We start from the raw sequence: 24,613 nt of genomic DNA, 5'->3' as shown, positions 1-24,613 counted from the left end.
TGAAGTGAGCTACCCGCAATACTACCACGGACACATACACACACACACTCGTACACGCAGATATGAGGACACGCAGTATGCTTCCTCTCACCCTTGTGGTTTTTGTTGATGCCTTTTATCGTAAGTGTGGGTCCTCTTCCAGGTGCGAAGCCCGGAGTAAACACGATTCCATTCACCATCACCGTGCCGTTATTCCACCACATCACCGACTCCGGTGCCACTTCTGGCTCGGCCATAGTCAGGGTCACGTTGTCCCCCTCATTGATGCTGGCATCACTCAGTTTTACGTTTCTCCCTTGTTGAAAGACACGCGCCAAAACACGAAGAAACGGCAGCTGTTATTTTCGTCTGATGCATAGTAAGAAATGCATGCTCATGTACAGTGTTCGTAACCCATGATCCTAGTCCTGAAACACGAACCCTATTACAATCCATATTTCCGGAGCCAAAACAGAAAAACTAAAGGCCATAAGCCGACCCATCAACCATAATCCACAGAGCTACCCCTTATCCGTAATTGTATAGGCATCTGCATTGCAGTAGTAATGCCATGCAAAGATTCCTTTCGATCCCCGTATTTGTGGGCAACGTGGAGATTTGCAGTTATAGGGTAAAAATTAACAGCTCACCACAAGGGCCATTTATGCCTCGTTTTCCTTACGCATTCATAACGAATTGTGAAGCGATTTTCACAATTCAAGAATAGAGTTTCATTCAAGAATGTATTTGTATCTCTTCTCAATACTGCCCCAAAGCCTCAACACAAACCCACATCCTCAACATTGACCCACAGCCACGACTCACATTGTATGGAGGAGCTGCCTTCTTTGCAGGCATTGGGAGACACCGTGGATGATGTGATGCCTGGATTTGTCACGGAAGAGACACCAAGAGTTGTAATAGGAGAAACACGGGACGTTGTAACGGAAGAGACACCTGGGATTGTAATGGGAGATGCAGGTGACGTAACGGGAGAGACATCTGGCTTTGTAATGAGAGAAACATTTGGATTTGTAACGGGAGAGACATCTGGTGTTGTAATGAGAGAAACATTTGGATTTGTAACGGGAGAGACATCTGGTGTTGTAATGAGAGAAACATTTGGATTTGTAACGGGAGAGACATTTGGCCTTGTAATGAGAGAAACATTTGGATTTGTAACGGGAGAGACATCTGGTGTTGTAATGAGAGAAACATTTGGATTTGTAACGGGAGAGACATCTGGTGTTGTAATGAGTGAAACATTTGGATTTGTAACGGGAGAGACATCAGGTGTTGTAATGAGAGAAAAAATTGGATTTGTAACAGGAGAGACATCTGGCTTTGTAATGAGAGAGACATCCGGCCTTCCAGAAACTATCTCTGAAGTGACATTGGAGCCTGTGGTGGAGTCTGTCACAGGGTCAACATCAGCAGTGGTATAAACTGTGTGGGAAGTCCATTGTGGATTAACAGTAGAAGCAGTCAATGGCGAAAGTTCAGTTGGAGGAGATTTGGTCAATTGCGAAAGGTCAGCCGGAGTAGAACCAGCCGTTGCCGTGTCCCCGTCCGTGCTCGCTGCTGCTGTGCTGTCCTCATACTCGCCGGTGCTGTCTCCGTCGTCCGCGATGGTGGCCGTGGTCATCCCAGTGGAGCCCATGCTGGGGCCAGGACCCGCCTGGCCTGTGGAACTCCGAGTTTGTTGTCGTGTAGTGTTCGTTGAACCGATCGGCGTCATCAATGATAATGGTGAAGACAGAGCGGACGATGTTGAAGTAGACATGGGACTTGTCTCATATTCGTCCGTGCTGTCGTAGTCGTCCGTTTGATCTCTGAGGTCTAGATTGCGGTCCTCGACCGGAAGAAAAACCTGCCTACGCTTGCGAATGACCTCACCTTCCTCTCCTTTGGCTTCAAGAACGTGGTCTCCCTCCAGTGGAACAATGCGATCTTCCCTGGAGAGCTTGACATCGTCGTGTCCTTTCCTGGGTGGAACTAAGTCAACGGAATCTCTTTCAGCTCGGACAATAGAAGCTTTATTATCACCGTCTCCTTTCCCTCCTCCAACGAAGGCAGCTCCGTCCGCGTGGTGAACGTCGTGCTCTCTCCCACCGCCAACCATAACGATACCCTCCCCATGCCGTCGAACGCCTTGAAATTCTTCTGCGCCACTGCCGCTGTCTTCCCCGCACCCATCGGCAATTTTTCCTTTCTCTTTCCTCGCGAGAGCTCCATTGGGTACGCCCCCGTGACAGCGGACACCGGGATCTGCATGCCCTGCTGAGGAAGAAGCCTGGGTGGCGGGAAGGCAGCGCTCGCTGTCGGGAGGCGACTGCCGGACGCACGCACAGGGGCTCTTCTCTTGGGCCGAGGCTGAGTGGAGGAAGCAGGGTCCCAGAGAATTGCACATCGAGGCGCTCCAGACGGAACCTTGCTCACACCAGCAGAGCATCATGCCGGCCTCCTGCACGCAGCCTGCGGAAGGGAGAGCGAAGGGGTGGGAGGCAAGTGGCAAAAAAATGCTGTCCCACTGCCTCAGCGTTAATGCACAGCGTCATGTTCACCCACAGCCTCAACGCTGACTTTTCTCGTCAAGGAGCAAAAACCATCATCATGCAAACTCCAGTCATCCTCGCCAGAAGTTGCTTTTGGCACACCATCGAACAAAGATGGTAACCACATCGCACACTTTCGGATGCACTTCTATGGCCGTTTGGATCGCTCTTACTTCCAATATTAGGAAGCTACTAAAGCTATGCACTTTTATTATCTAAGTTGAAAACTAATTTCTTTAGAACTGGGTTAAGTGTGTTTCTCCTGGGATGTGTGTAAAATATACTTCTGTTTTAAACTTGGATACATGGATATGTGAAAGAGAAAAATGTTTACTTATCATTTTCAAAGTGGTAGGCCTCATGTGGCTGCAGGTCATATGAAATACAGTGTCGGTTCATATGACAGGAAGTCACGAACCATGTGAAATTAAGTCGTGGGTTGTTTAAAATGATGTCATGGACCATATGAACTGAAGTTGTGGGCTGTGTGAAATGCAGTGAAAAGACGATAGGTTCCCCAACCCCTGTCCAATAGAAACAGAGGCGTCAGTACTCCAATTGCCTGTAATTAGCCTGAAGGCCTTTTCAGGCGAATAATCAAGTCGAAATGTTGGTTAAAATGTGGCGCCTTTCTGCCATGAATCTGCCTCCCAAAATGCCATTACATTTGTAGGGGTTATTATGGGGAGAAGGGCGGACAGAAATCACAAGGGTGTCTGCACCCACACGCGGGTGTCTACATCCACGTCCGCATCCGTTAACCTGGGGGGCCATGGGGGCGCTGTGATCCCCCATAACTCCACCCCTCGGAGGGGATTCCTATAAAAGGCGGGGAGCCAGAGAGCTCGGGGCCAGTGTGGAAGAAGCTTACCAGTGAAGTCTGAAGACCGGCAGAATAGGCCCTGGGACTCCCCTGTCTCGCTGCTCTTGTCAGGGCCGAGCAGGGCAAGCCAGTGGCGCGGCCCCAAGAGCTTCTGGACCTCTGCTCTTGTAAGAGCAAGGCCGGGTTAGCTGGGTGCCGGGATCCGTGCTTTACCAGGGCCGGATCAGATAACCTCCCATAGCACTATTAGAGGAGGACTGGGAATAGGACAGGGGAAATAGTGCTAGGGGTGTTATCCCATCTAGTAAGGATGAAGAGGCCATTAACCCTTCAAGTATTGTTACTGCCCTTGAGTTGAATAAAAGAGTGTGCCTCGACTCCGTCGTCAGTCTCCCTGGAACTCACTACATCTGGCATCAGAAGTGGTCGAAATAATGGATACGAGACGGATAACTCATACCCAAGACCCCAGAGAGGACGACAGCTTGGGAGAGGCGGTGCAAGATATCGCCGCCGACGTACCTGGCCAACCGCTGCCGGCTCCACCACCAGCAGGGCACTCGGAGAGAGCCGGGACCTCGGCTGATGAGTTGGCATTGGCCCACTCCCGATTGGCGGAGCTCCTATATGCAGCGGCCGCCACACTGGAGCAGATAACCCACCTGGGGCCGGGGGGGAGCGGCGCGGCGTGAAGACGGACAGCGCCCGCCCAAAACTCCCGCCTTTGCGATGGGCCGGAGGCTTGAACTTCCCGCCACGGGTACAGTAGGAGCCGAGGGAGGGGCCCCAGCACGTCACGCAGGCGACGGGGCCCAACCAGCAAGCACCACGTCATCGGCGGGGCCGGGTCGCAGTGGCTACCTATCAGCGGTCGCCAGGTCCTCAACAGCAGACAACAGCACCGACCAAGACGAAACCAGCACGTCACCGATGGCGCGACCTCCATTGGGGTCCGCCATTGCTCTCCATACTGTCCATGGAGACGGTACGGGTGCTGGGCGATCGTCGGCGACGGAGCCGACATTTCAGCAACGCCTGCCGGCCTTGCAGGAGTTCGTATCAAGTGGCGGCGATTGGGGTGGGTTGCAGCGCTGTTTCCTCGCCCACCAAGAGATGGCTGGTTGGACGGACAACGAGGCGCTGCGTGCTCTTCCGGCGATGCTGGATAGCGACGCCCTTGGCACCCTCACTGCTGCACCCAGGTTGGCACGCTCCACACTGCGGTCAGCGCTTCAAGTGCTGGCCACGGTTTATGGGCCACCTTCCGACTGTCGCCAGCTTTTCTACGAGCGGCAGAGGGGCGACAAGGAGTCACCACTCGCGTACCGCACGGCCCTGTTGGCGTTGGCGAAGGCAGCCTTCCTGCGCATGGACGAGGAAGGGGTGGACGCGATGGTGGCCAAAAAAATTCTGCTTTTGGCCGACGACTTCAACTTCGTCATCCTGGCGCAGGATGATGCGGACATGTCTTCATTGCGGGCTGCAAGGCACATCCATGCCAACCTGATTTCCCAACGGAGGAAGGTCAACAAGGCAGCTGCGGGACACACCGTTGCGGCAACCACCTCCGAATCTGAGGGGGTCTTCGCTGCGGGCTGTTCTGCGGGATGGCGGTCTGGCGGGCGACCGGCTCGGGATGCACCGAGCCACCGAGAGCAGCCCAAGTCTTCTGGAGCACTCGTCGTGTGCTACAACTGTGGCCTCCGGGGCCACGTGGCTTCAGGATGCTGGGCTCCTCGACAGCGCGGGGCAAGAACTGGGGCTGAGGACGGCCCTCTTCAAAAGCCTCCACAACATCCTCCGGCAAGTCGTGGCACCCCACATGTTCGGCCTGCACGCACACCCACTTCTTTCTCACATGCCCCGATACACGATTCTCGGGGTTCGGGTGCTGGTGCATCGGGTCAGGGCTTGATGGGGAGGGCGCTCCAACCGGGCCAATGGTCCGAGTTGGCTCACCGTGTTGTGGCTGCATCGGCGGGGTCGTCCGTTGTCACGGGGCACATTGATGGGGTGGAAGTACGGGTATTGATCGACACGGGAGCATCGGCGACTATCGTTTCCGATTTAATTTATAATATCCTGCCCGTTCAGAGTCGCCCGTTGCTCCCCGTCGACATACCGTGTTACGCTGCAAACGGGGGCTCGTTAGGTATCATCGGCCAAATTCGAGTGCAAATTTCTATCGGAGATATTAAATTATCTGGGCCGGTGTTGGTCTCCTCCTCTCTGGCAATTCCGTGCCTGTTGGGGACGCACTTTTTGGCCGAAATGCCTGTCAAAATTTTAATTGACCAGGGATGCATCAAACTTCCATCGGGCCGACGTATGACGTTCTTGCCTTCCACCCCTGCCTTGCGTACAGCCTGTGCAACGGTACAGGCGCTCGTTGCTCGAACGGTGCGCGTACCCCCGGGGGCACAGATGCTCATGCCCCTGCGGTTGCGTCGACCGTTCGCTAAAGGGGTCTTGGACCAGGGCATTTTGCTGGGACCGTCTAGGGCCGGGGTGAATGGGCCAGATTTGGTGACGGCCCAGACAATTGTTAAAGGGGATGAGGACCCGTTCATCACGGTCCTCAATGTCGGGACATGGACGACTGTGGTTTCCCAAGGAACCGTATTCGCACACGCGATTCCGGTACCTGCGGAAACGCCGATCATTGGCCAGGTGGCCACCGCTTCTCAGCCGCAACTGCAGTTAGACTATGACGAGGGTTGGCTGGAGGCGCTTTGTGCTGAGACACCTGACCTATCTGACTCACAACGTGCTAAATTGCGTACCCTTTTGCGAGAATTTTCCAACGTCTTTAGTAAGCACAAATATGATATCGGATGTACAAAATTGCTGCGCCACCATATTGACACCGGTGACAACACTCCTATCCGCCAAAATCCTTTTCTGTTAAGTCCCGCCGAAAAGGATCATGTCAAATCGGCTGTAGATGACATGCTGGCTTCTGACATTATTTCCCCCTCAACCAGCCCTTGGGGTGCACCCATAGTGTTGGTTAAAAAGCAGGATGGGTCCCTAAGGTTCTGCGTTGATTTTCGGCGTTTGAATAACATCTAGGTGGCCGATGCTTACCCGCTTCCTCGAATGGACGAATCTCTGGATGCCCTGGCTGGATCACGATTCTTCTCCACCTTGGATTTGCTGTCAGGCTTTTGGCAACTTCCTTTGGATGACAAATCGAAGCCCAAAACGGCTTTTCGAACACAGAACGGACTCTTCCAATTTAATCGTTTGCCTATGGGGCTCCACTCAGCTCTCGCAATGTTCCAGCGCCTAATGGAATTGGTTCTCGCTGGCTTGCAATGGGAGGTCTGTTTGATTTACCTAGACGACATTCGAGGAACATCTTGATAGGCTTTGGGCCGTCTTTGTCAAAATGCGCGCAGCTAATTTGAAGTTTAAACCACAAAAGTGCCATTTGCTCCACGAATCTGTGAGATATTTGGGTCACATCATCGGAAGGTCAGGTATCTCAACCGATCCCGCCAAAACGCGTTGTGTCAGCTCCTGGCCGACTCCCACCTCGGTGGGGGAGGTTAGGAGGTTCATCGGTTTTGCTTCATATTACCGGCGGTTTGTCGCGGAGTTCGCTTCCATCGCTAAGCCGTTACTTGCCTTAACGGCAAAGGGGGTGAAGTTTCATTGGGGGCCGGAAGAGGAGGCCGCCTTTAACTCTCTTCGTGATGCCTTGGTGGGGGCCCCGCCGTTGAGTTACCCCGATTTAACTGTACCTTTCGTGCTCGACACGGACGCGAGCAATACGGGAATTGGGGGCGTGCTTTCCCAAGTTGTTGGTGGTGTGGAGCGTGTAGTGGCTTATGGTAGTAGAGTATTGTCTCCTGCCGAGCAAAGATACTGCATCACCCGCCGTGAACTGTTGGCTATTGTTTTCTTTATTCAACAGTACCGGCCATATCTGTACGGCCGGCATTTCACCGTCCATACAGATCATGCGGCATTGCAGTATGCCCTGCGTATTCACCAGCCATCGGGGCAATTATCCCGATGGCTGGAGATCATTCAGGATTTCGATTTCGAAACAACAATATCGCAAGGGGATTCGCCACACTAATGCAGATGCCCTGTCGCGCCTTCCGGCCACTTCAGATTGCACTTGTTTCTTGGGCTCGGGGCGTTGCAAATCTGCGAGCGACGACCAGGATCGGGTCCTTGCGGCCGCCGTTGAAGCTTCTTCGAGCGTTGGCCCTATTGAAATGGGAAGGAAGGATTCCCTACTGGGGTTGTCAGGTGCGGAGTGGGGGCGCCTCCAAATGGAGGATACTTCCCTCCTGGCGCTATGGCGTCGCGCGGGAGGATCCGGTCAGGGGAGGTCGGGCGTTGACTCATGGGGGTTGTGCCAGGGCCTCCTCATGCATTGGGACGGGACGATCCGCCACCACAGGCTGGTGGTGCCTTCCACGTTGAGGGCTAGGGCTGTATGGGCTGCTCATGAGCGGCTCCTGCACCTGGGCACCCACAAAACCCTTGCCATGCTCCAGCTAATTTCTTTTGGCCGGGCATGGCAAGGGACGTGGACGATCTCTTGCAGTCTTGTACCCAGTGTGCTCAACGGAAGCTGCCAGCAAGGGGAGCCAGCCCACCGCTCCAATCTATTTCGGTCACCCGGGTTAATGAGCTTGTCGCTCTTGATATTTGGGGCCGTTTTCTTCCACGCCTAGGGGTAATAAGTACCTACTGGTTGGCGTGGAATATTTCACGCGATGGCCTATGGCTTGGCCCCTCACCAACCAGTCGGCAGCAGCCGTTGCGGAGGCTTTTGTCCAGGGCCTCGACAAGGGCGCTCCGGAACGATTGTTGACCGATCAGGGAAAGAACTTCACTAGTTCCCTTTTACACGAGGTGTGTGAGCTTCTCGGTACGAAGAAAATTCGTACTTCCCCTTACCACCCACAAACGGATGGGATGGTAGAACGCCTGCATAGGACTATTACGTCCATGCTGTCCCACCAGGTATCTGAGTCCCAAACCGATTGGGACCTTCAGATCCCGGGAGTTCTGTCAGCTTACAGGATGGCTCCTCATGCGGCGACCGGATTCTCGCCATTTTTTTTAATGTATGGCCGCGAAGTTGACCCGCCTGTCACGACCCAGTTGAGAATTTCCACACCACACGCTAAGTCCAAATTGGCTGACCATGTTAAATTTAATATCCTCAAGTTGGCTGAGGCACGGGAGGCAGCTATTCAAAACTCTGAAGGCGAATGAAAGGTTGCGATTGCGCCGGTCACACACGCACGAATGGCACCCGGGCGACAGAGCATGGCTACACTGTCCCCAGGTGCCATTGGCTACCTCGTCTAAGCTGTTGCGACCACGGAGGGGCCCCGTGGAAATTGTGCAGGTTGTGCGACCCCAATGTGTTCGCATTAAATGGGGGAAGCGTCGGTGGTTAGTCCACCCTTCACGGTTGAAGCCGTTCTTTGCGCCACATGCTTCCTTTCACAACTATGGTCGAACATGTGGGGGGTCCACTGACTCCTGGAGGGCGGGTTTACCACCAGCCTCTGATCCGCTGCTAACTGTTCCGCCATCAGGGGTCCAAGGATTAACGCCCTCTTGGCCACCAGACTCCCCCGAGGGGGTCAGCGCAGGCTCGTCCGAGAAGCCGGAGGGCCGTGCGCCTGAACTGTCAACACCCGCCGCTGGCCCGACCGGGTCGGGCCCTTGTGACGGGCCCGCTGCACGGACACGCGCCAAGATGCGCCGGTTGTTATGAGTTGCTTCCCGCGCGTGTTCCGCTGCCGTGGGGCTCGCTCACCTTTTTTTTTTTTCTTTTGGGAGGGGGTGGGGAATCACACTGTACATATGTTTGCATGTTGGGGCTTGGGTATTTATAGGGGACCGTCAGTTGTTTGTTACCCTTGTTATTGTTACGGGGCACACAGATGTTGACTGTGTTAAGTCTTTATTGTTGTTGGCTTTTGAGGGGTTTTGTTGCAGCCGGGACGGCTGCGGGCTGTACAGGGGGGGGGTTATTACGGGGAGAAGGGCAGACAGAAAACACAAGGGTGTCTGCACCCACACACGGGTGTCTACATCCACGTCCGCATCTGTTAACCCTGGGGGGCCATGGAGGCGCTGTGATCCCCCATAACTCCACCCCTCGGAGGGGATTCCTATAAAAGGCTGGGAGCCAGAGAGCTCGGGGCCAGTGTGGAAGAAGCTTACCAGTGAAGTCTGAAGACCGGCAGAATAGGCCCTGGGACTCCCCTGTCTCGCTGCCCTTGTCAGGGCCGAGCAGGGCAAGCCAGTGGTGTGGCCCCAAGAGCTTCTGGACCTCTGCTCTTGTAAGAGCAAGGCCGGGTTAGCTGGGTGCCGGGATCCGTGCTTTACCAGGGCCGGATCAGATAGCCTCCCATAGCACTATTAGAGGAGGACTGGGAATAGGACAGGGGAAATAGTGCTAGGGGTGTTTTCCCATCTAGTACGGGTGAAGGGGCCGTTACCCCTTCAAGTATTGTTATGGCCCTTGAGTTGAATATAAGAGTGTGCCTCGACTCCGTCGTCAGTCTCCCTGGAACTCACTACACATTTAACATGAAGAATTAAATAATTATCTTCAGTAAAAAAAAAAATACAATGAAAAATTAGTTGTGGCTGTGATTAAACATGCTCTGATAATTATCAGAGCATGTTTGCTCACAGCCACATGCATATATTATAATATATGCATAGTCTTTAAAAGAGAGTTTTACCCTTTTACCCTCTCTAGCAATAAAACCAAGCACTTTCAAAGACAATATATATTATCAGAGGATGTTTGGTGTTTGCACATCTTAACATCTTTCGGTGACTTTACCGAAAGAACCAAAGAGTATGGATTCCTGCAGTCACGAAAACTTCAAATCAAGATCTTAACATCTGCTGTATTGCAAGAAAGGGAAAAACACAATTTTATTTTTAATACTATGATACTTGCAAAAAAACATGTCCTGTAGATATGTTGCTGTAAGATTTTTGTTGAGTTACTTATATACCTTAATTACATACCTGTGTGCAGAGTAAAGACTTGTAATGGTATCTGAAAGAGAAAAGGACAGTTGTTAACGCATCAAAAATACATTTGATTGAGGTGTCCCATATGTCAGAGTGCTGAGGCCAGCCACCTTTGGTTAAACCGGATTCTCACATGGAATTACTTGATTTATCTCAGCCCAGTCACATAGAGACCCACATGCTTGCATAGAGACCCATAGACACAAATACAGAGACCCATAGAAATGCATTGGGCCACCCTGCACAATAATTCCCTCCACGACTCACCCATTGACACGACGGTCAATTGTACAGTGTATAATAACAAATAGTATAACATTTATATGCTTAATACAATGTACAAAGTAATATATAGTATCGTAATTGTATAGTAAACATATAGCAGTGTGATACACATTAGGGTGGGTAGAATCATACATAGTGTTATATTCAAATGTATAAGGTGGTTTATAGCAATACAGTATATAATGTAATGTTGGGCTTATCTATGGCAGTATATAGTACGGTGTATGCTCGTGTGATGTAAGAGAATAAAGTTTAGATGGAAGCATATTATATATTTTTTACGACGTAGAATTGTAATGTATTACTTGCTGTGAGTAACTCAGCTTATTGTAGAGTATAGTAAGTACACTGATGGTGCTATGCAGTTTATACTTTAGTTTTTTACGTAGTTTATACTTTAGTTTTCTACGTGGATGTTTAGTAACTGCAGCTACATACTATTAACATTCCTTTCCTTTGTTAATGCTACTCCGTACACCCTCCCTTGGTGCTGCTGATCCTGCATAATGCATGGGCATAATATGACTTTGAAACCCCCCCGCCCACCTACTACGCATTTCCCATGAATATGCTAAATTCCTCTTCATATGCACATTCTTTTTGTTAAGGCGCTCTTCTTGCACCTCCAACCCAGCGTATATATAAGCTCCTAGCTTGGTAGTGTCTCATTCTTCACCTGAAGACGGCTGCTTGCGTTGTAGCCGAAACGTCGTGAGAATTATTTTATTATGTTTTATTTTTATTATTTTATTACTTCCCTTCTACGTGACTTTACCGAAAGAACCAAGAAGATAAATCCCTGCAGTCACGAAAGCTTTAAATCGAAAAATATCTCTAGATTTTCCTGACTTTTTGGCCACCTTGTATATATTTTTTCCAGTAGGTGAGTGGGTGGGCGAGTGAATGTGGGCGTGAGTGGATGAGTGGGTTAGTGGGTTAGTGAGTGAGTTTGTAAGTGGGTGGGTGAGTGAGTGAGTGGCCTAACTTTTGGGGGCCACCCTGCATAATAATAATAACCCTATGTGTCCTGAATTTTGAGCCACCATGTACATTAATGCCCCTCTGTGTCCTGACTTTTGGGCCACCTATTGTAGCGAAACTGCTCATAGTCGATCCGACAGCCACATTGGGGTATTGATTCATCGAGGGTTAATCACTGCATTGATTCATTGCCAATCCATGGATCAAGTCATCCAATTGGTTAATATAGCTTCCCACAGAACGTGTTGATGCAGACGGTGGTTAATGTTATGCAAACTCCACCAAATGCACTAGTGAAGACGTAACTTATTGAATTTTTATTTCATTACCATTCAAACGTATTCGTTTTATTTGTAAAATACTTCGAAATATTTATCATATGTGCATTATCATTATTAAGGCTATTACCGATACCCCAATGAAGCCCTCGAATATTGCTGTAGTAAAAAAGAGTGCTGTTGGTACGCAGCTCCATAGGAACGCTGTTATAATGACCCCATATTGCGCCGTTTCGTATAGCGCTTTGTTTACCAAGAACGAATTCTGAGCGCTATAGGCGGTACGCCTGTATATATTTTCCATTTAACGCCACAGTTTGACGAATGTATGAAGTACGATCCATGATAACCAAGAGAGAGACTTCACTGACCATGAGCGTGAGCCCCAAGGAGATGATGTACGTCTTGAAGTGCCACGACTGGATTCCTCGAACCGTCATCGTGGATTCTATCGCTTCAGCTTCTCAATGGATCCGACCAGATTGTTAACTTCTTCACCGGTGATGGATATTGTGGTTGAGGTGGAAGTGGTGACCGTGATATGTGAACGGCTCTGCGAAGAGAAATATTCAGCACCGTTCAAGACGTGATTCATCATTCGGCTAGAGCCTCCAGTAAGGCATGCGGCTTCTGTGTGTGGGGCAAACCACTCCCTGACTCCTTCCCATCTCATCGAATGTATCCTGTCTAGATGTATATATAGCGCCTTATTCCAAAGTGCTTTACAGCAATTATACAACTTTTACATAAACCAGCTATAGCCTCCAATAAATCACGTGACTCCTGTGTAGCCACCCCGACTCTGAACTCCTCCCCACCATCCACCCACTTTGAAAAGAGACGATGTTCCTCCTCCTCCCCCGTGCAGCTTCCTTCTGCTACTCGTTCCTTCCTCCCCTCTCTCCTCCCTCTCTTCCCTCACCTTATCATCACCTCTCATCATCCCCGATAAATATTGGGCAAGCCATTCCTCCTCCTCCATCAACCCCGCCATCTCCCTCCTCCCTCCTGACTGGGTAGGTGGGTGAGTGGGTGGCAGGGTGGGTGGGTGAGTGAATGGGTGGGCGAGTGAGTGAGTGGCTGAGTGATTTAGTGTGTGAGTGGGTGGTGTGGGTGAGTGGGTCGGTGGCTGGATGGGTGAGTAAGTGGATGGTTGGGTGAGTGAGTGGCTGAGTGGGTGGGTGGGTAAGTGTGCGACTAAGTATCTGACTGAGAGTGTGGGTGAGGGAAAGAGCGGGTGATTGATTGTGTGGGTGAGTGAGTCACGAAGCTGGGCATCTGAGTTCAATGACAGGCCACGGCTAACGTCAGTGGTGAGCGACACACGAACCCAAACCTTCACCACCCCCTACTCTCAAACCTCGCACTGACCAGCGTGGTGAAGTATAGTCAGTCACCCTGTCGCCTCCCTGCTCCCGCCCCCTCGACCCCACTTCCCCCACTATGACCAATAAGGGTCGCCGCGGTGGCTAGGATATGTTGTCTCCCTCGCCTGGTATACAGGAAGTCGTGGGTTTATCCCAACCTTGACAATGCCAGCTGTATATTTGGAGTCTGCGTCTCTCTCTCTCTCCAGGTCCTCCGGTTTTTCCCTCCACATTGAGGAGTAACGTCACTGCGTTGATAAATCCCCGATGATGATGATGAGCCACTTCTTTGAGATATCATTTGTGCCAAGGTCACTTCTAAAACATTTAAATAGTTCAGTTCAGTTGTAGTCTAACAGCCAGCAGTACATATTTGCAATACAGACAAAAACGAAATCCCCGTTTAGCCTTAACATACTGTTTGGAGCAAATGCTGTTCACGAGCAGCACTTATGAATTCTGGCATTGCACACAAGGGGGTGGGTGGCCAGAACTACACCGCACCAGGTACCCATTTTAGGTTGAGTCGACCTAGGGGAGGCTCCAGGACACCTTCAGCCACTCACCCACCCACTCACCCATCCACTCACCCACAAAGACCAAAATAAAGATCCCCCCGTAAAGCCTCAACAGATTGTAGGGGCAAGTGCTGTTAGCGAGCACTCTATGAAGGCCGGCATGGCACACGAGGGGGTGGGTGGCCAGTACCACGTCCGACCGCCTTTGTCTCCTCAGTGGCGATGTTTACACATCGCACCAGGTACTCATTTGAGGCTGAGTCAACCTGGGGGAGGCCCAGGAACGGTTCAGATAATCGTCACTGGTCATTTGAGGCTGAGTCAACCTAGGGGAGGCCCAGGATCGGTTCAGATAATCGTCACTGGTGTTGGGCGTGAGCGGGAATCGAACTCGGGTTGCCGGGTTTGTAGTGCAGCGCGCTAACCGCTCCACTACCGCACCCACTCACTCACTCACCTACTCACTTACCCACGCACTGACCCACTCACTCACCCACCAACTCACATACTCACTCACCCACTCACTCACCCACCAACTCACACACTCACTCACCCACTCACCCACTCATTCACTCACCAACCCACCAACTCGCCCACCAACTCACTCATCAACCCACCCACCCACTCACTCACTCACCTACCCATCAAACCACACACTCACTCAATCCACTCACTCACCCACTCAAACACTCACTCACCCACCCACCAACTCACACACTCACTCACGCACTCACTCACCAACTCATTCACTCACCAACCCACCAACTCACCCACCAACTCACTCATCAACTCACTCATCAACCCACTCACCCACTCACTCACTCACCTACCCACCAAACCACGCACTCACTCAATCCACTCGCTCACCCACCCATTCTCTCACCCACTCACTCACTCACCCACCCACCAACTCACCCACTCACCCACCAACTCGCTCATCAACCCACTCACCCACCAACCCACTCACTCACCTACCCACCAAGCCACACACTCACCCACTCACTCACCCACCCACCAACTCACACACTTACTCACCTGCTCACTCACTCGCCCACTCACTCGTTCGCCTTGTTGTCCGCAGACAAGCTGCGGCTGACCCCAAGCACGTTGCACTGATCCGTGACGTTACTTACCTCTGTTCCACAGACCCACAGTCTCTTCGGGTCGTGCTCTGTGATTGGTCAGGAAAGAGATAAAGGCAGTTTGTGGTTGCTTTGTCGGGTATGTTAATTGGAATGTGGTGTGGTAATAGTTGCGTCTTTTTCTCTCTATGAGCAGTAAAACTAAAGCGACAAAATAGTTATCTTTTACCAGGTGAGGCCCACTGTAAGCTATGTAACTATTTTTCAGAAACGGCATGGCTATCACAAATTCAAGCTGTGAACGCATTTTGATTTTAAATGTGGAAGCAAAAATCAGAGGACCCAAAAAATAATCCACATGACCATGTGGAGATAGAGAGAGATGCAAACTCCAAATATACAGCAGGTGTCAGGGCTGGGATCGAATCGACGACCTCCTGCATACCTGGCGAGGTAGTTAACATCTCCGAGCCAACGTGGCCGTGTTGAGTCTATGGGCGTACATGCATATACGGGCCGTCATCGACTTACGAACATCCGACTTACGAAAATGAATACGTACGAACCAGCTTCCATGAAATATAAACATTGACTTACGCGACCTCGAAATTGAAAACTTGAACCGTGGAAGTATTTTGTTCAGAGGAGCGATCATTCGCAAGATGTAATGAGTTGGACTCGCGGTGGGAATGAGTGTTTGTGTGTGGGGGCGTGTGTGTTAAATTCAGTTTATGGTGAGCGGTAGTGTAGCAGTTTAGTGCGCTGCGCTACGCAAGCGGCGACCCGAGTTTGAGTCTTGCTCATGGCCATCACCATTGAAGATTATCTGAACCGGTCCTGAGCCTACCTAGGTCGACTCAACCTCAAATGAGTGCCTGGCACGCTCGGGAGACAAAGTCGTCGGGCGTGGTGTTGGCTACCCACCCCCTCGTGTATCGTTCTGGCCTTCATAAGTGCCACTCGCTCACAGCACTTGCTCCTACATTCTGTAAAGGCTACACGGGGGGTCTTTGTGTGGAGGGGTGAACAGTAGTGCAATGGTGTGCTACCAACCTGGCCACCACAGTTAAATTTCCCGCTGACGATCTACACCAGTGACGATTATATGAATAGGACCTAGGTCAGCTCAGCCTCAAATGGGTACCTGGTGCGGTGGGGAGACAAAGGCGGCCGGGCGTGGCGGTGGCAAATCACCCCCTCATGTGCCGTGCCGGTCTTCATAGGTGCTGGTCGCTAACAGCATTTTCCCCTACAGTCTTTAGTCCATACAGGGGATCTTTGTCATTGGGGTGTTGTGCGTCTGTGTGTCTTTGTGTGTGTGTGTCTTTGTGTGTGTGTCTTTGTGTGTGTGTGTGTCTCTGTGTCTTTGTGTGCGTGTGTCTTTGTGTGCTTGCTCCGTGTGTGTACAATTGTGATGACTCATGTCCCCCTTCCGACAAAGAAAGTTAACATCAGAACTCAAAGTAAGTGAAAATGCAAGTTTTTTTCTATTTATGTTACTTTATTTTATGTTTTGTTTACTATACAGTATTTGTTGTTCCAGTGGTACATGCTAATGCACAATATTTGTTCTTAATTATGAGTTTAACAATGCTTCCTTTTTTTGTTGAACCATAATAACATAACACTGACCGAATAGCCATTTAAATATAGTGGAATATTGTGTTCTGATTTACGAACTGTTCGACTTACCAACGGGTCTCAGGAACAAATTAGGTTTGTAAGCCAAGGACTGCCCGTATGTTGAACTTTTTTACCATATGCAGGCAACCGTGCTAATCGGAGGTGCGGGCAGTGTTGAATCTATAGGCAAAAATAACCCTATGAGTCCTGACTTTTGACCAACCATGAATAATAATAATCACCCTATATGGTATTACATGTCTCTGTACGTCTATGGGTCTTTAAGTAATTGTATACGTCTCTACGTAAGTCTAAAGGTCTCTGTAATTTTACGTCCTTTCTACGTCCTTTAAAAGACACGTCAAGGCAGCCAATATCAATGTGGACACGTGGGAGGAAATGTCATCCAACTGTAAGCGAGTCCTGTTGTAGCCGACACAACACGAATCCCATCCAGCAGACGAGCAGCAAATCTTGCCCACAGTGCGGCCGATTCTTTCCGTTCAAGGGGCTGGCCTCTAATCCCACCAGCGTGAAGTCAAACGCTGCTGCTCGTTGTTCTCCGCAGTCACAATCGTTAAGCAATGGGCAGCCGAAGGCGGAAAAAATATACCGGTCTCTATGTAAGTCTATGTGTGGCTATGAAAGTCTCTATGTAAGTATATGGGTCTCTATGAAAGTATACCAATCTCTATGTGAGTTTATGGGTCTCACAGATAGAAACTCAATGACACAGACAAACGTTCCCCGTGTAGCCTTAACATACTGTTGGGGCAAGTGCTGTTAGCGGGTAGCAGTGCCTATTTAAGGCCGGCACGAAACACAAGGAGCTGGGTGACCAGCACCACGCCTACTCGGCCGCCTTTGACTCCCTGGTCGCGATGCTTACACATCGCACCAGGCACTCATTTGAGGCTCAGTCAACCTAGGGGAGGTCCAGGACCAGTTCAGATAATCATCATGGGTGTAGACCGTGAGCAGCGGCCTCTTGATAACACCACTTTCCCCCACAGTATGTTATGGTTATATGGGGGGGTCTTTGTGTCTCTGGCTCTCATATATAGGCACTCTCATTTACACTCTCACTCACTTCTGATTCTACTTTTAGCACGACACACTGGGGCAGCTGTGGACTGTTGTAGGGTTGCCATAACGGGTGCCGGTGCCTTCAAGGAACTTGACACTCCCTATTCCAACTGCTGTGCCATAATCTCACTTCTCAACACAAGGGCAATCAACCTTGAGGTTTCAAAACAAAGTCTGTTACTCATTAAACTAAATGCTGCAGGCTGCAGTGTCGTTGGATTGCGTTGCTATTGGAGCAACTAAAACCATACACGTTTATTTTACTCGGTGTAATGCCCCCTGAGCTATGCTGTATTTTTTTCAGAAGAAACCTAGCGACAAATTATTGCATCTCAACGAAGTGGCTGATGCTGTAAGTCCCCGGGTTTAAGAAAACCAGACTTACGGAAATTCGACCTTACGGAAATGCTCCCATGAATCGTGTTAAATAATGTTTCAATATGCAGAAATGGTTGCGTTAGTTACGTAAGCGCAAGTAGTGGTTTGAGGTTGCGAGGCGTAAGGCGAGCAGCATCTTCCCCACCGCCCCAACCCATCCCCGCTTTTGGTCTCAGCCCACAGCGAGCCTAATGCACGGGGGGGAAAAACATTCAGAATTGACTGCCTTCTGTTAACAATTAATATATTACACTGTTTTGTGGTATTCATAAACAATTAGATATAGGCTATGTTCTGTGAGTAAAGATGTACGTTTATTACTCGAGTTATTTACTTTATGTAACACAATTACACTTCGATAGCTTACAGTCTCAGCCGAAAGTGAATGGAGAACCAAGGCTAGCATAAGTTGGCTACATACATAAACAAACATTCGGAATTTACATCATGAGGCCTCCTTTGCCATTAGCAAAATATAATAGGTTTTTTACCCTTTTTTTTGGCAACAAAACTGAAACCCTTTTTACAAGGAATCATGTTTGCATTAACCACAATACCTGCAGTCAGAATGCAAACTAAAAACACCCTCTGATAATGTATGCATTGTCCTTGACATTGATTGGTCCACACCAGAGACAGCTTTCCTTCGAGCCTAGTCTCATATGGTGTTCGACCAGAAGACGCCAAAAAGGTGCACAACTCAAAGACAACGCACTATCAGAGTAATTAAGGCTCGGGGTGAGCATTTACATCATGAGCAAGCATTTGAGTTGTGCGCCTTTTGGCGTCTTCTGGTCGAACACCATATGAGACTAGGCTCTAAGTAAAGGTGTCTCTGGTGTGGACCAATCAATTTCAAGGACAATGCATACATTATCAGTGTGTTTTTGGTTTGCATGCTGACTGCAGGTATTGTGGTTAATGCAAACATGATTCCTCGTAAAAAAAAGGTTTCAGTTTTGTTGCCAGAAAAAAGGGTAAAAAAACTATTATTATTATATTTTGCTGCTGGCAAAGGAGGCCTCATGATGTAAATGCTTACCCCGAGCCCTCATTACTCTGATAGTTCGTTGTCTTTGAGTTGTGCGCCTTTTGGCGTCTTCTGGTCGAACACCATATGCAGAGCATATGTACAGCGATACAATACAAGCAGCAATAGAAAACGAACTAGTAATCGGGTGGGGGAGGCACAAATATTTCCTGGCGCGGATCATTTTTGTTGTCGTGTCGTCCACGCGCAGCAGCGAGGACGCATGCGCACAAGAACTGAACAAGCGAATGCACTTCATGCTCGCATATGGGCAGGATCATGTCTTATCCAAAGCTGCTCAAACTTCCTACACGACTTAAGTCCTTTATTTGTCATAACGGTTTGCCTAATTCAGTGAAACTGCTCTCTTATCTTCATTATTTGTGACCTACCAATGTCTGCAGCCAGGATTAATCGATGACAATCCTATTACCTGCAGATATTTAACAGATGAGATGTGTTGCACCGTTAATGCCTCCTGTTTGATAATACTTATCTTGTCCGTATGCATCTGTGCAGATAGGTTGTTTGTGCGGTTAAGCCATAGTCCCCACATACCGCTCGTATCAATGTGAATAAGAGGAGCGGCGACCCACTACTCTGTACAGTAACATTGGTATAAACGCGTGTTACAATTTGAATAGTGCATTGAAAACGCGTACTATTTTATGTACTGTTTACAAAGTGTGTTCACAAATCCATACTGAGAAACACGATGATTGACAGAGGGGTGTAAATTCTTTTTTCGATAATGTATTTGAAAAGAGGTAATGCAGATAAGTTGTTTTCAGTTTAAAAGGCATAGTTTAACAAACCAATACTTGCCACCATCCTTCAAACCCATTGGGGAAAAAGAGCAAAATTTGTGTTTACATTATAATATGTTTATGTGAGAGCCGGGGGCTTATGGGACCCCGGGGTCCCGCCATAAGGTGCATATGGTAAATGTGGGTTACGGATCGTTCTCGGGAAACTAACCCTTCTGTATCCCGGGGACTGTCTGTATTGTGGGAATTTATAGCAACATTCTAGATTGGAAGTTTTTGTGACTGCAAGGATCCATACCCTTTGGTTCTTTCGGTAAAATCACGTAGGTGAAAAATAAAAAATACAAATAAATAAAAGTAAATTAAATCACGACGTTTCGATTGCAACACAAGCAATCATCATCAGGTGTGAAAACCACAGCAATATATTTTTTTTACTGAAGTGGGAGAGATGCCGGGGTTTATAGCAACAGCCAAATATTATGAACGCATGTTTCTTACAAGCTCAGCGAGAACAATAAGAACTCACAGAGACCCATAAAGAGTAACAGAGATCCAGAGACTCGTACAGAACCACATAAACCCTCGCTAAAACTATTTTATTTTACCAGGTAATACCCCTCTGAGCTATTAGCTATGTTCATAAGCGACCTGGCCACACACTATAGCCGCTCAAGGAAGTGGCTTATCAGCATCATTACGTGGGAATGTACAGCAGCAGCCATATACTCTGCGTGCATGTTTCTACAGACTCATAGAGACTCAAAGCCTCGTAGAGACACACAAAACCCCACAAAGACCCATGGAGACCCATGCTCAAGGAGACCCATTCTAAAACATAAACTTTTATTTATCAGGTAAAGCCCATTGAGTTATTAGCCCAGTGTAATAATAACCCGATGTGTCCTGACTTTTGGGCCACGCTGTACAATGATAATAACAACCCGGTGTGTCCTGACCTTTGGGCGACCTTGTATAATAATAATAATATATCTATATGTAAATTATGTTTGTCTCCACCACCTATCTCTAATATCTGCACCATAGCAGCTACTACGTAGTGAGGAGGTCACACGGGTGACACTTTTACCACTGTGTGAGAGAAAAGGCATGGAATGCTGGAGGGTCTATCAGTATGAGCTAAGTCCTATGCTATAAATAATTGGTTTGATTAATTTCACATAGACTCACACTGCCCATAGACTCACACTGCCCGTATAATCAACACTGCCCAAAGATTGAACACTGCGCATAGACTCAACACTGTCCATCAACTCCACTCTGCACCATAGGATCAACACTGCACCATAGACTCAACACTGCCCCTTGACTCAATACTGTCCATAGGATCAACACTGTCTATAGACTCAACACTGCCCATAGACTCAACACTGCCCCTGGACTCAACCACTGCCTATAGACTAAACACTGTCCGTCGACTCAACTCTGCACCATAAACTCAACACTGCACCATAGACTCAACACTGCCCATAGACTTAACACTGCCAAAGACTCAACACTGCCCATGGAGAGAAAGGATGAAGATGACCAATGACCCCCACCCATTCTGGGTGCCATATTTTAACGATTGCCAGTAAACCCGTCCACACAGAGTGTCTTCTCACAAATAGGCTAGCAACTGAAGTTCGTTAACTATATACACCAATAATCTGTCTGGACGTAACCTTTGGTCCCAATGGTCATAACTCGGTCGTATTATTGATAGAAGTGCCCGAACGAGCGAAGGCAGCGGGGCGTGGTGGCCATCGTGAAACGTGGATGGTATCTGGGCATTGCGTGTTAGACTGGCCTTGACAGAGACACTAAACCAGCAAAGCGCCAATAGATGGGTTTGCGACCTGGAGGTGGCTGTGAGGAGGTTCATAAAGTCGTCGGGGTGCCACGGTGACAAGGAGATGTTACCTCCCGAACCTCGGATGCAGGAGTTCATGGGTTCGATCGCGACCCTGACGTGTGTATATTTGGAACTTGCATCTTCTCACCTTGGTGGTCGCGTGGAATTTTCTCCGGCTCCTCCGGTTTTTCCCTCCACATTTACAATCAACGTCACGCATGTAGAGCATTTGTAGGCGATACATTTCCACTTGATAAGCCACTTCGTTTCGCTATCATTTGTGGCTAAGTTGCATCGGAAAGAGCGCTATATACCTCAGTGTACTTTAACTGGAAAATATAAAAAAAACGTTTAGCTTTCAACCAGTTAATATCTGGCTGGAAGAAGGTGCGTAAGTCCTTTGTTAGCAATATAGAGCAAATCCACCAGTACTTCTGTGGATCACGCTCCCTCCTCCACGCTCTCTAGTACCTTTCACCTCACTCCACTCACATCTTCCACACACACTCTGCTACCTGTCTCCCAAGTGGTGATGTGTACTACACATCAGTAGTACACATCACCACTACACATCACCACTTGGTGAGTCGACATAGAGCAGAACCGGTTCAGGTAATTGTCACTGTGAGCGGGAATCGAACTCGGGTCGCTGGGTGCGTAGCACAGAATGCTAACCACTGCACCACCTCTCCCCACACATACTTACACAGACGTGCACACAGATATACACAACAACTGCCATTCACCACTAAGTGGTGGTGACGTCACCACGGCGCTTGTGCCCGGCTATGTGCACGTTAAGGCCACGTGCATTGTCGACCGCCCACTGGCAGGAGGTCTCGGGCAGACCCAGGTGCCATTGGTCGACGGACTGAGATGACTGGTTGACGCATCATCTTTGCCCCCTATTGTGCGAACTTGCTGTGTTTTAGCCACCCGGCGCTCCGCTCGTTGTTCTGATGTTGTATGTGTCGGATTATGAAATTTTGATGAAAATAATAAAAATTAATAATTTTCTGAAAAATGCGCAAATCGCATTAATTATGTTAATGTGTGTATTAACATGCAAAAATTATGATAATGTGTGTAATTATATACATAAATTATGATAATCGCGGAGATAAGCGTAGTAATTTATGCGGATGCTTGCGATTATGTTACTGTGAGCAGTTATGATAATTAGGCTTAGCTTCGTTTATCCATTGTTATATCAATCAGGATAATACGATTATCATCGATTAAACGTTTACCGATTATCTTAGTGTGTGTTATGATATTTTAGGTCTCCATTTTCATATCTCATCGCAGGATACAGTTATCAAGAATAAGATAGTTTTGCATGGACTTGGAAAGAAGCACTCGAACAGTTGGTGTTAAGCAATTTTATTCTAAACAAGCACATGACACTCTCTTATCCGAACGCAAGTATACGTCAATAAATTCATGGACAAGATTATGCAGTAACGAAAATGAATGACTAAAAATACTTCTTCATTGGCGTGATTATGCAGTTAACGAAAATGAATGACTAAAACATTTCTTATTCATGTAACTCGACGACAGCAACTGCTTTGCACGATCCGTTGATATTGAACGCACCACCTCGAAATGGCAACCCTTTTTGAAACGCAATGACAATTTTTTCTTATTCGTGTGCGTGCTGTGTGTGCGTTGTCCCCTTGTAATATTAATTAATTCTTAGAGCCGGGAGTTGTGTCGTTAGCTTGTGTGGTGTGGGAGGATACGAACAGCGGCCAGAAGTTTTCTCTGGGTTGGGCGTGGCCGCCGCTCTGCTCCTGCTGCTCCCTCGCTCGGCGTGTCTCGGCTTGTGCGCTCTCTCTCTCTCCACTGCTGGACGACGAGTTGGCACGACGCTCGGTGACGCCCGGTGACGTCCGAGTCGTGCTGCTCCTGCGCTCTCTCTCCCTCTACTGCTAGATGACGAGTTGGCACGATGCTGTCCTTGAAGATGCTCGGTCGCTCGGTGGCGCCCGGTGGCGCCCGGTGGCGCTCGGTGGCGCTCGGTGGCGCTCGGTGGCGCTCGGTGGCGCTCGGTGGCGCCCGGTGGCGCCCGGTGGCGCCCGGTGGCGCCCGGTGGCGCTCGGTGGCGCTCGGTGGCGCCCGGTGGCGCCCGGTGGCGCTCGGTGGCGCTCGGTGGCGCTCGGTGGCACCCGGTGGCGCTTGGTGGCGCCCGGTGGCGCCCGGTGGCGCCCGGTGGCGCCCGGTGGCGCTCGGTGGCGCTCGGTGGCGCCCGGTGGCGCTCGTTCGGAAGACTTTGACTCTCTTTCTCCACTGCGGGATGACGAGTCGGTTTTGGTTGATGCTGGTTGATCTGGGTGTGTATTAGACACACGGCGCATTCGATGGCGCTGTCCTCTTCCTCACAGCCGTTTGACCAGGCTTTCTCCACTGCTTCGCGCTCTCTGCTTTGCTCGCTTGGTCGACGCTTGGTCGACGCTTGGCGATCTCCGCCCTTTTACAGGTTGATTGCTTGTCGTCGCTCGTCACTCTCTCTGCTCCGTGCTTCCCTTGTTCGTGCAGCTGCCAGCTTCACTCGCACTTAACTTCGTTCTGCGAGAAGCAACACCTGCTATCGGCATCGGTGTTTCGTTTCCTCACGACGCTCCGCCAGCCGGAGCACGGCTGAAACCCAGCCCCGACCCAGGTTGAACTCAGACTTCTGCGACTCGAACGACCCCTCCTCGTTCCATCACTTCTCGAGGCACGATCTGCCCCCGCTCTCTTGCGAGCCCCGTCGCAACACCGCGTCGCAAGCCGAGTTGCGAGACTGAGCACGACTCAACCCAGACTGCTCTCAGACTGTCACTTTAACGACGTCTCGTCGTCCCATCTCTCCTTGAGGCACGACTGCCACACCTCTCTTGCGAGCCCCGTCGCAACACCGCGTCGCAAGCCGAGTTGCGAGACTGAGCACGACTCAACCCAGACTGACTGTTCGCTGTCTGCGCCCGTG

General features: G+C 49.6%; 1 protein-coding gene across 2 annotated transcripts in view; it reads right to left on the bottom strand.

Moving 5' to 3' along the window:
• Nucleotides 1–15,595, bottom strand: part of LOC144737788 (adhesion G-protein coupled receptor F1-like) — a 49,434-nt gene extending 33,839 nt beyond the window's left edge. The window contains exons 1-6 of one of the 2 annotated variants that reach the window (XM_078620651.1): nt 15,498–15,595; nt 14,854–14,989; nt 12,305–12,486; nt 10,384–10,414; nt 805–2,454; nt 92–295 (exon numbers count right to left, since the gene is read on the bottom strand). In XM_078620651.1, coding sequence (XP_078476777.1) covers nt 92–295; nt 805–2,454; nt 10,384–10,414; nt 12,305–12,373 — 1,954 coding nt within the window. In that variant the 5' untranslated portion in view covers nt 12,374–12,486; nt 14,854–14,989; nt 15,498–15,595. Of the gene's footprint in view, nt 1–91; nt 296–804; nt 2,455–10,383; nt 10,415–12,304; nt 12,684–14,853; nt 14,990–15,497 lie in introns of those variants that run through there. The other variant, XM_078620652.1, reaches the window with a different exon arrangement.
• Between the last annotated feature and the right edge of the window lie 9,018 nt (nt 15,596–24,613).

The sequence above is a fragment of the Lampetra planeri genome, chromosome 74 (assembly GCF_965212315.1).
Source record: "Lampetra planeri chromosome 74, kcLamPlan1.2.h2, whole genome shotgun sequence".
Classification (NCBI taxonomy): domain Eukaryota; kingdom Metazoa; phylum Chordata; class Hyperoartia; order Petromyzontiformes; family Petromyzontidae; genus Lampetra; species Lampetra planeri.
The sequence above is the reverse complement of the archived record's forward strand: the minus strand, read 5'-3'. Positions and strand labels throughout refer to the sequence as shown.